Here is a 12,488-nt window from a genome sequence, read left to right as displayed (position 1 = left end):
ATTCCAAGTGCCATGTTCTTGCCCACTCACTTAACCTGTCTATATCCCTTTGGGGTGTGGTCTTTTGCATTAATTGGTGTTTGAGGGTTCTTGCAGGAACTGCACTAGACTCTTCTGGAACTACCCTCTGATGGCAAGCACGAGGCACAGTTTGAGGAGTTGCTTGAAGCTGCAGGTGCCATCAACAGACTGAGTAATTCTAGAAATGACTCCACAGCTATATAATGTGCCCTGTCTACAGGAGCAACACCAGTAACTTTTTTATTTTGTGGATTAGGCTGGGGTACTAAAATCCACAGTGCTTTTTTCCACAACCTGGTCTGCAGGTAGCCAGACTCTGGCCTAACATCACCTGAGATGTCTTTCCTCCCAACCTACTACTAACTGTGAGAATATAGATAGTATGTTGTAGAGGTTTGGTTTACTGCATTTACTGCAGTAGGTTCTATGAAAAATCCAGGCAAGTTGCTGTTTCCTATGGTTCTACAGCTTTAGGTAAAACAGTTATGAAGCAACTTCGTTAAGTGGCTAGTTGAATACATTTTGATTTACCACATCAAGCAACCATGAATAAATGCAAGTCAATAGGATATATTGTGTGAAAAAATTATGAATAGAAAGAGTACCCACTTTGTACAGCCTTTACTTTTTGGTGTGGTATTCTCCACACATTGCAAGAAGCCATCAGTGCCATGAGTATCTGATGTGAATCTTGCTTGATAAAAGGTTCTCACACTGTTTAATCCTTATACTTGGGTTAATTGGATAGGGGATGCCAAAATGAATAAGAAATTATCAACCACATATAGTTGATTTCAGTCTTCAAATGGTACACCAGCCTCCACACACCACATTCCTTTCTTTTTATCCCCTTAGATCTTTGCAGGATATGAATTTGATGGCTCCTTGTTGCAGTGTTAAGTTAAGCAAGCTCCCATTTCTTGCCATGTAGAATATCTACGTGAGAGGCAAATAGTGAAGTTTGGATGTTCCTTTGTGAAATTTTCTTTAAGGGAGAATATCGTTATTTTATTTTTCTCTAGCATGAGCATACTGGGTGCTGGCCAACTCCAGCAGTGTGTGGAGGATACCACACCAATCAAAGAGTGAAGACTGTACAAAGTGGGTACTCTTTCTATTCATAATTTTTTCACACAGTATATCCTATTGACTTGCACTTATTCATGGTTGCTTCATCTAAAAAGCCAAGTGAGTAAGAATAATGCTTTTTTTTCTGTTGACAAAATTAATAAAATAAGGTTTTAAGTTAATTCTAGACAAGATTGATGATGAGGTACTGTTGACAATCGGGGAACCAAGAACAGCTGCATGTCAGTTTCACTACAGTGATGTCTCTTACACAATAATGTGTTCTTATGTGAATTAACTTTGTCAAATTAACATTTGTTGAGCAAAAATGTGTGACAAACATTTTATTCTGTTGAGATGGTGCTTTTTAAGAAATACCATTGCTGTCTTATCTGGACACAGTGCGGGGATTGATTTATATTATTGAAAAACCCTCCAATCCATTGATCCATTACAAGTACAGAAGAGTTGATGCTTAGAATATATCAAAAGGAAATCCCACGCATAGGCTATATGATTTTTCTGGGGATAAAGTAATCTTGTAAATTTTTTTTATGGGATGAGATGATTTGAAGAATTGGGTTACTAAGGTACACATCAATTCACAAGCACTCTTAGTGACACAGCTTATTTTAAAAGGAATATTTTTCCAGACACTAATTCTGCCTACATCCTCAGTACAATGGCTGTCAAATTTAAATAGAAATGATGGGATAAATGGTTTAAGAGGCTTCTGCTGTATTTTTATTTCTAGGTTTTAATATTTTCTGATTTTATTTTCTCCCTATGGTGCAAGTTAATGTATTTGTATGATTTAACAATCATATATTGAAAAATATTCCTTTTAAAATAAACTCTGCTGCTAAGAGTGCTTATGAATTTGTACACCTTATTAACCTAATTCTTCAAATCCTCTTTGGTTTTATAAGTTGCAACAAATCCACTTGAGAGAGCAGACGGAGCCTCAGTTTAATGTCTCATCTGAAAGACGGCACCTGCGACAGTACAGCGCTCCCTCAGCACTGCTCTGGAATGTCAGCCTGGGTTTTTTTTTGTATGCCCAAGTCCCTGGAGTGAGACTTGAACCCACAACCTTCTGACTGGCGAGAGTGCTATGCACTGAGCCACAGTTCACACTGTGGTCACTCATCCGGGGTAGTTGCCAGAGTAATCTGGGAAGATTGAGTTACCTGGAGTCAATTAACAAAAATGATTGAACCAAAACACAGGTTTTTCTGTCAGGTATAATAACCGAGGCTGCGAAAGGCAGGTTCTGGCCTGAGCTGGGGATTAAATTTAAGCAGGTCAGTTTTCCCAGTTACAAATTATATCCTGCATGCTAATCTGAAAGGAAATTAAACAAAGTGAATATTCCATCTGCTATTGGATAGTGCAGCAAACGTTTACTTTGTGTTGTTACGGGAAGCACTGTAGGAGAAGCTTAAAGTTTCCAATACTACTTTTGTTCAGTCAGGTCTATTTTGTGAAATAAATTAGCTTCTTGATTTGTCACTTATCAGATTCTGCCTGTTGACAGATTTGAGACACGCATGGGCATGTGCACGTTTATGGTATCCAGTACACATGATTGGGCATGGGGGTAGGGATACATTGTTACATCATCCTGGTTTATATTATCATAGGCAGGTAGTGGACAGTGTGAATTAACTCGAGTAGGTGAGGTCTGCTTACAGAGGTAGCCTGTGCTACTAACTGTTACCTGTGCTAATATCTATAGCTGATCTGAGATTTCTAACATATTTTTGAATTAAAAAAAAAGAAAATCTCATCACTCAAAAATTCATAGTTTATACACTTTCCCATTTTTATTAAAAGCGCTCAAATGCTCCCAAAATTATTTGCCGTCCTAAACATTTTTTTTCAACCTGAATTTTGAGCTATAACGACGAGGAGAGGAGCTTGCTGTGATTCACATGAACTGTGACCATTCAGGAGAAACCAAATAATTCAAATTCATCTTTAAGCTGGGTTCAAATCCTGTGGAAAAACTGAAATCCTGTTCAAATTTCCAGAGAAAAGTCAATTTATTCTTGCTTTTAAACAATATCCCTTTTGTGTTGTCAACAAAAGAGACCACTGGTGTTGTTTGAGGTAAACATTGAGCAGCTCAATTGAAAAGGAGTAGTTAATATTTTAAATGTGAAACTCGCATGAAATAAAGCTTTGAGAATTCAATCTCATTTTATTTTGGAAAAGCAAGGAAACTCTGGAATCCTCAATGGATTGGTACCTTCCTACTTGAATTCATAAAAATCTACTGATTTATACACTGGAAAATTCTGAAAACTACACAGTGCAGAAATGCGGTTGGTAACTCCCTTGAACTATTCTTGGGGGGGGGGAGAAAGAGAGAGAGAGAGGAAAGTACATAATTGAAGCCTTGGTTGAAACAAAAAACACAAGTCAATTCAATTGGTACATTTAATTGCTATTTTGAAATCAGTCCACTTTTTTTATATTAAAAACTTTTATTTTGGACACAGATTTCAATAAACAAAAATAAATGATTCTTTTCAAATAGAAATTTGAGATTTAATTGTATGAAGTGTACATGGAAAGCCATATTGGATGGGTAAACAACTAATTGACATTTATGATGAGGGTGTGTGGACACAGACTATAGAATAGAACACAAAAATGGAATAGTGTTTAATAGAACATTATTTGATTGAAACAAATGAGTGTAAAGGGGGCTTATTTTATATATTCTTTGGTTGTCCAGATTAATATTTGCTTACTAATACTATGCCACACTTGGCTAGTTTGTGAGGAAAGTTGGAATTAAATGCTCTGTTTTTAGGACTTTTTAATGTTAATGACGATGCACAGTGCTAGAAAATAATGTATTGATGATTTTTCATTTCGCTAAAATGATGTTTTCTTTCAATGGCCCATTCCCTAGCCGATAGATTCAGCAAGCACCCTGAGGACTCGGATAGCTTTGCTAAAATATGTGCAAGAGTGGGTTTGCTTCAAAGGGTAGAATTTTATTTTCTTGTTCCTCTATTTGCGTGATTGTTTGGGATCTGCTTGATGTCTCTGTGATGGTATAGCCAAAATTGAGCACTCACTTTATGGATGCTCACAGGCAAGAAAATGCATTCTTTTACATCATTATTTCTTTTTTTATAAGTTTTGAAAGCTGTGATATTATATGGATGTTGTATTAACTGTTTGTATTTTTATTTAAACAGGTGAGACTTGTTGGCCTAGCATGGATGTACCATCAAATGTAAATAAAATGTGCTGAATCTGAGCAGCTCGCAAAACTAAAGCCAAACAAAAGCAATCTTTCTTTGGTTTATTTTCTCACGTGCACATTTGGCAGAACTCTGTTCAACCATGCATGGAAGTTCCCGGTCAGTGGGTAAAGTGGAACAAAGTAACCAGAGTCCTGGACGCTCACCAAGATTGCCACGGTCACCGCGTCTAGGTCACCGTCGAACAAACAGCAGTGGGGGCAGTTCTGGTACCAGTGTTAGTGGTAGTGGTGGGAAAACCTTGTCCATGGAGAACATCCAGTCACTGAATGCTGCCTATGCTACATCTGGCCCCATGTATCTAAGTGACCATGACCATGTCGGTACAGATTCCCCTAAAGTGACAATGACATTGGGTAGAGCTTCTGGACGCTTGCCATTTGGTGTTAGGATGACCACCATGGGAAGTAGCCCTAACATTGCCACAACTGGTGTGGCCAGTGATACCATAGCTTTTGGAGAACATCACCTGCCAACAGTGAGCCTAGCATCTACTGTACCACACTCTTTGCGGCAGGCTAGGGATAATACCATTATGGATCTGCAGTCGCAGCTGAAGGAGGTCCTTCGTGAAAATGATCTGCTTCGCAAAGAAGTCGATGTGAAGGAGAGCAAGCTCAGCTCTTCGATGAACAGCATCAAAACTTTCTGGAGTCCAGAGCTGAAGAAGGAGCGAGCACTCCGGAAAGATGAGGTGGCTAAGATGACTATTTGGAAAGAGCAGTTTCGGGTTGCACAAGACGAAAATCAGGTGGGCTTAACATTCAGTCCTATGGAGATGTAAAACTACGGGAGCAAATTTGATAAGTCTGTAGCTAATATATTATTTGATTAAATAAAAAAGCAAAATGCTACAGATGATTGATTATCTGAAACAAAGACAGAAAATTCTGGAAATGCACAGCATGTGGAGAACAGACCAGTTAGTAATTTGTGTGTTGTCCCTTAGTTTGGGGACATCTGGGGATGTTTTCCTACATTAAAGGTGCTGTATAAATGCAAGTTGTTGTTGGGGACAAAATTTGAGCCTGAGTTACGGTGACTGATTAAGTACATTTCTGTTTTTATTAAATGGTTCTCTGGAATTTTTACTAATGTTTTGGGGATTGAATACCACATTGGCCTTTTACAGACTGGATGTCGACCTAGTTCAGTGTGGTGATGGGGTTAGAGGGTGTGGAATAATTGGATCAGTGTGCGCAGGCCCATTTTAAAGTTATACAATCTCCTTTTATATAATTTTTAAATCTTGTATTACTAATCAATCTCCTGGAAGATTGCACATGGGGAATTTAGAACAAGTGGAGTTAGAGTGCAGGAAGATAAGTGGAGCAAGAGGGGAGGAGGAAGAGTAGGAGGATGGGGGTGAATCAGGACCTGTGCCTTAAAATATCCTTAGTGTGGAGGGGAGGCTGTCTGAGATTCAGCTACAGAACCCAAAATCTGCTCACTTGGTATGGGGGAAGGGTTGCAGTTCATGGGAGTTGGCTTTTGAGGGCTAAAGCATGCTCAGAGGGGGAGGTGGCATGTGGAACACAGTGTGTGAGAGGGCGGAATAACTGGCTGAGAATGAGGACCCAGGCATGAAAAGACTCTTAACGGGTGGTGGTGGTGGCAATGGCTGCCAGGAATTGGTCTGCTGTAAGTTTAACTAGTAATGGAATTTTGTTAAATGCCTTTTGGAAGCTTAAGGATTCCAAATTGTAGGTTTTTCTACAGCCTACTTGGGTTGTCATTTTCAATAAGAGTCAAAAGATTGGTTAAACAGGATCTTCCACTTTTGAATCCGTGTTAACTAAGTTATTGTGCAGAGATCTACTCCTGATCGATTCCATTATTTTAAACACAATGGAAATGAGACTAATGGGTCTGTAATTCCCTGTATATAGTTTACCTTTTTGAATGTCGGCACCAAGTAGCCTGCTTCCAATTGCTAATCATGTCCAGTGACCTCTTTGCTTCTTTGTTCCCTTTGTTCTAATTCTGTTCAGACTTAATTTTTTTCAGTTTTGAAGAAGTGCTGTCGGCATCAAATGTTAAGTTACCTGTTTTTAAAGATGCAGACTAACCTCTGCATTTCCAGCAATTTTGTTTCAGATTTCCACAATTTGCAATTTTTTGCATTTCATTTTAAATTTTATCCTCACTTTGGGCACTTTCATATGATGGTGCTTGGAAGTGGGAACCTTAACTGACTTCCCTCTTTTCCCACTACCAGCCAGGGATGTTGAAATTAAATGTACCCATCCCCCATTCTGCCACCTCCGCTAACTCAGCACACACCTGACGTCTTTTGGTCGGTGTTGCTGTTTAACCATAAGCTTTTTCAATTCATCCACCAGGGAGCTATCTATATATAAAAAATATACCAGTCTTGTGGTAATCCTACCATTCTTCTATCCCCCGCCCCCAAACCGCAACCTCGGCACAATCAGTGGACAAATTCCATCTGGTTTATTGTATCGAACAGTTCACCTACCAGTTAGACATATGTTGCTTCATCTGCTGTTCCACTCAAAGACAGTTCAAAGCAGTTGATTTATTTTATTTGTAAGAAACAGCAGCATTTTTAGTATTTGTATAATTAATCATCATATCAGCTTTTTCCTAAATTGCACATGAGACTGCTGGTGATATCTGAGGCAGATTTTCTGCTGTACCCATACCTCCATTGCCACCTGCTGAAGTTTTGAGATGTGTATATATACTTTTTTAAGTGCTCAGAGTACCAGAATTATGAAAAACATAATTCTGGGCAATGCAGATATGCTGAATAATGTAACATTTTAAAATGTTACCATTAGAAATAAAGACTAATGTGCTGTAACAGTAATAAAATTGTTGTTTTAATCATTCATTATATTTAATCAGTTGTGAGAATTAAAGAATAGTTCAATTGAAATGTTTGAATTAAAGAAAAAAATTGTGAACTTCTGACCCCATATCCTCGTCATCACCAAGACTGCGCCTTCCACCTCCTGTAATATTGCCTGTCTCTTGCTTCAATCTCAGCCCATCTGCTGCCGAAGTCCTTGTTCATGCTTTTTCACTGTCAGCTGTGGCTCAGTGGGTAGCACTCTCGCATCTGAGTCAGAAGGTTGTAAGTTCAAGTTTCACGCCAGGGACTTGAGCACAAAAAAACCCAGGCTGACACTCCAGTGCAGTGCTGAGGGAACACTTCACTGTCGGAGCTGTCATCTTTCAGATGAGACGTTAAACCGCCCTCTCAGACGGACGTAAAAGATCCCATGGCACTATTTCGAAGAAGAGCAGGAGAATTATCCCTGGTGTCCTGGCCAGTATTTATCCCTCATCAACATAACTTAATGACCAGAAAATCTTTTTTTTTATCACATTACTGTTTTTGGGAGCTTGCTAAGCTCAAATTGGCTGCTGCATTTCCCACATTACAACAGTGACGACACTTTAAAAAAAGTACTTCATTCTACTCTATATCCTAACTTGCACCAGGTTCCTTTCACTCATTAGCTTACATTGGTTCCTGCTCCCTGAACACCTCCATTTAAAAAAAAAAAAAAAAAAATTCTCATCCTCGTGTTCAAATCCCTCCATAGCCTTGTCCCTTCCTATCTCAGTAACCTGCAGCCTTACCTTTCGAGAACTCTGCATTCCTCTAACTCTGGCCTCTTGTCCGTCCCCCACTTCCTTATCATCATAGGCGGTCCCTCGAATGAGGATGACTTGCTTCCACACCAAAAGGGATGAGTTCACTGATGTTTCAATGGAGGACCCGATATTCCAGTCCTGAACTCCAGGGGTGGAAGATGACCATGTGTGGATTTTTTTAACGTGTGGTGACCGTTGCACATCAGCCACTACACGGCTTGACCGAACTAGGCCTTTATCCAGTGGCAAGGGTAAACCAGGATGACTGGAGACCTGCTCTGCTGCACGGACCTAGTGTGGGCAGGCCCATGCTGTCCCTGGGCCCTGCACCCTTTATGATTCGCCGCTCCTCTGCCACGATCTCTTGCCGCTCCTCCACACCAAACATTCACCACACCTCCGCCACGATCTCCCGTCGCTCATCCGCCCCGACCTCCTCCTCTGCTGTGCCTGGGCCCCGCCAATGTTCCTGCCCACGCTCCAAATGGCGACCTGGGCCTTGATGACGTCACCCCATCGCCCACCTCGAAGTTGTTGCATACTTGGAACGGCTCGCGCTGGAAGTTGTAGTGGTATGCCCACGATGTTGTAGGGCCACTTCCTTAACCCCACCATTGTCTACCACACCTTTTGGGTATCTGGGTCCTAAGCTCTGAAATACCCTCTCTAAACCACTCCACCCCTCAGGTTTTAAGGCAGTCCTTTAAAACCTATCTCTGACCAAGTTTTTGGTTACCTGTCCTAATATTTCCTTGTGACTAAGTGTCAATTTTTGTCTGATTATGCTCCTGTGAAGTATCTTAGGATGTTTTACTATGGTAAAGGTGCTATATAAACTAAACTTATTTAACAAGTTGTGATTTCTAGTGAGATTTGGTTCTTGTGGCTTGCTGCCTCAGAAGATTGAGCCATTTGTCCATCAGTTGAAAGTGTGGGTAGTGGTGGCATATGAGGTAATCCTACAAATTGAGAATGAGTTTTAGTTATGAATATCGCCATCAGTATTGCTTTTTGAGAAGTTGTACAGAAGAAATAAATGTGTTGCTAGGCAGAAAAACATCGAAGGATTCGCTTTCATAGTTTAACAACACATGAACTGTGAGATGTGTTGTAGCCTTGAAATACACGATTGAAATGCCATCTTTTGTGCAGCTAGTATGTAACTTTTTAAATGAGCTGACTCATTTGCTGGAGAATTTTGAGTATTACTAATAGTGTGCACATCTCAGAGGGAAAAAATGCACTTGTCTCCAAATCAATTATCATTCATGTTATACAGACCCTTATTGTCCCGATTTATACCTTATACTCTCAGCTCCTTGTTTGAGCACCTTGCACTTCACCGTCGCACCCTCAACTACTCCTCCCTTTGTTTCAGGTTCCTTATTGTCTGCTGTCCTCCAGCTCCTGCAGATGGTCTCACTGAAATATTCACACTTTCGTTTCCTCTAAATCCTTTCATTTGTGATTCCTCTGAAATACCTGATGCAGATCTACTTGCAATGTGTCTTTTTCACCCTCTCACACACTCTCTATGCTATTTTGTTTCATGTGGGCTACATTTATATATGGATTGATGACTTCTGTGATCAGTGCACAACACTTGGTAATCAAGTGCCTCTACCAGATTATTTCGGCAACAAATTTTCATGCATCTAAATTTGCAAACTTGCTGAAATGTGTTGGACATTTACTTGGAGTTGATTTGTGTGTCATTGAGGAACACGAACAGGGTGGAAAAATATGTTTTATTTGCAAGATTAGAGAACCAAACTATTGTTGGAATTGCTGCTGGATATTGATTGATTACTTAAACTATGTGATTTACCCTTGGAACTTTGAAGTACAGGTTGAATCTTCCTTATCCAGAACCACCCCTCGTTCAGAACCATTCCCGGGTGGCGCATGTGCACGACGCAGCTGGTCAAAATCCTCAAAATAGCAATGTTTTTTTAAAAAAAACGTGGCCTTTTAAACTTAGGCCCAGAATAAATGTAACCAAAATATCAATGTAAAATAAATTTACCCAACTTCGAAGCCGACATCTTGGGGCCCGCCGGCACCTTTGGGGCCTGTCGACATCTTTTGGGGCCCACTAGTCCACCAACACCACATTGACTGACTGACAGTCATTCCAGCCAATTAGCGCACACATACACTGAAAACACGTGACCTCCCCTTATCTGGAAATATCCCTCATTGGAACAGGCCAGGTCCTGAGGGTTCCAGATAAGGGAGGTTCAACCTGTACATAAAAGTAGAAAAGGGTTCAGTTTGATTAAGATTCTCTCATTCATCTTCAGTTCTTTTTCCTGATGCTTCTCAAAGGAGCTGTGAGGATGGTGACTATACAATTATCTTGATGTCCAGTTCAAACTGCTGTGTGTTGTGATTGAAAATTAAAATTTCAGTCTACCATCCAACTTGATACAATCAGTGGAACTTGTCAGGATGTCACTGGACCAGGATAAATAATGTGCTATTGAGTGAATGTTGTAGTGGCCTTAACTTGTGGGTGACCTGGGAGATTAAAATTTGGGAACAGTGAATAATGGGCTTACTCATTGAGTCTTGGTTGTACCAACTTTGTGTGACTATATTTGAATGGGATGTAGTGTCAAAATTATTTGAGGAATATTGCAGGACAGTCACTGTCAGTGATCCAGAACCACGGTCCTGCTTCAGCCTCAGCAAGTACATGATTTTCTTGGAACTATTTTCTGTAGTATCTCGATCCACATTGGCAGGGGGGATGTGCCAATTTGTTGTCGCCTCGGATTTTGCTGTCCGTGGCAAAGGAATAGCACTTGCTGTTCACCTCGCTGACTGCGGACTTCTGTGGATTTTCTTTTCCAGCACGGTATCCGCTACAGGCAATCTGTGGCGTCTTGTGAGCAGGACAAGAAACGGCGAGGCTCTTCAATCTATCAGATTGAAGAATCTTCACTGGGACATGCAGAGTCTAAACCAGGAATAAGTTAGATTTAAATTATTTACAGAAAGTAAAATAAAGATTGGGAAGTACAGCTGGAATTAACAGACTGATAAGAGGCAGAAAATGTTTTAAAACATTTTTTTTTAACTTTAGGTGCTTGTTGTACAGAGCCCAGATGAGACCCCATCTGGAGTACTGCCTTCAGTTTTGCGCACTGCACCTCAGGAAGGATATATTGATCTTGGATGCAGCAAAGCGTAGATTCATCAGAATTATACCGGGGCTTAAAGGGTTGAATTATGAGAACAGATACATAAACTTGAGTTTAGAAGGTTGAGGGATGATCTAATTGAGATGTTGTAAATGATAAAAGGATTCAATAGAGTAGATGCAGCTAAGTTTTTCCTCTGGTGGGGGAGCAACAACAACCTGTATTTATATAGTGTCTTTATCATAGTGAAATGTCCCAAGGTGCTTAACAGGAGTATTATGAGACACAAAATTTGACACTGAGCCACAAAGAAGAAACTAGGGAAGTTGACCAAAAGCTTGCTTAGAGGTAGGTTTTATGAGGTGTCTTGAAAGAGGTAGAGGGGCGGAGAGGTTTGGGCAGGGAATTCCAGAGCTTGGGGCCTAGGCAACAGAAGGCACGGCCACCAATGGTTGAGAGATTATTATCCGAGATGCTCAAGAGGGCAACATTGGAGGAACGCAGACATCTCTGGGTGGGGGGGTTGTGCAGCAGATTAGAGATGGGGAGGGACAAGGCCATGGAGGGATCTGAAAACAAGCATGAAAAATTTGAAATCGAGGCGTTGCTTAACCAGGAGCCAATGTAGTTCAACGAGCACAGGAGTGATGGGTGAGTGGGACTTGGTCTGAGTTAGGACACGGGCAGCCGAGTTTTACTTCACCTCTAGTTTACGTAGGGTAGAATGTGGGAGGCCAGCCAGGAGTGTGCTGGAATAGTCAAGTCGAGAGGAAACAAAGGCATGGATAAAGGCTTCAGCAGTGGATGAACTGAGGCAAGGGCGGGGATGGGCGATGTTACGGAGGTGGAAATAGGTGATCTTAGCCCAGAGCAAGGGGGCACAATCTTAAACTTAGAACTAGGCTAGTGAGGAGTGAAATCAGGAAACACTTTGTACACACATAGGGCCCAAGTTTCCACACGATAAAAAAACGGGCGCCCCTCCGAGCTGGGCGCCCGTTTTTCGCGCCTAAAACGGCGCCTAAAAAAAAAATCGCGATTCTGGAGCGTTCTGCAGCTCCTTGTCTGCCTGGCCTGGCGCCCAGGGGGGGGAGCGGAGCCTACACTCTCGCCGATTTTGTAAGTGGGAGGGGGCGGGTACTATTTAAATTAGTTTTTTCCTGCCGGCAACGCTGCGCGTGCGCGTTGGAGCGTTCGCGCATGCTCAGTGTGAAAAAAACATTGGCACTCGGCCATTTTTGTAGTTCTTTGTAGCTGTTTAATTTTTGAACATTTTTAAAATAAAAGCACATTGCCATCAGCACATCTCACTGCAGCCTTCTCACTGTCTCCCCCCCGCGGGAAG

General features: G+C 41.1%; 1 protein-coding gene across 3 annotated transcripts in view; it reads left to right on the top strand.

Moving 5' to 3' along the window:
- LOC139280807 (ELKS/Rab6-interacting/CAST family member 1-like) overlaps nt 1–12,488 on the top strand; it is a 1,247,673-nt gene that overhangs the window by 6,786 nt on the left and 1,228,399 nt on the right. For all 3 annotated transcript variants that reach the window (XM_070900522.1, XM_070900521.1, XM_070900523.1), the window contains exon 2: nt 4,305–5,121. In XM_070900522.1, coding sequence (XP_070756623.1) covers nt 4,453–5,121 — 669 coding nt within the window. In that variant the 5' untranslated portion in view covers nt 4,305–4,452. The remainder of the gene's footprint in view (nt 1–4,304; nt 5,122–12,488) is intronic.

Source organism: Pristiophorus japonicus, chromosome 15 (genome assembly GCF_044704955.1).
Source record: "Pristiophorus japonicus isolate sPriJap1 chromosome 15, sPriJap1.hap1, whole genome shotgun sequence".
Lineage (NCBI taxonomy): Eukaryota > Metazoa > Chordata > Chondrichthyes > Pristiophoridae > Pristiophorus > Pristiophorus japonicus.
The sequence above is the reverse complement of the archived record's forward strand: the minus strand, read 5'-3'. Positions and strand labels throughout refer to the sequence as shown.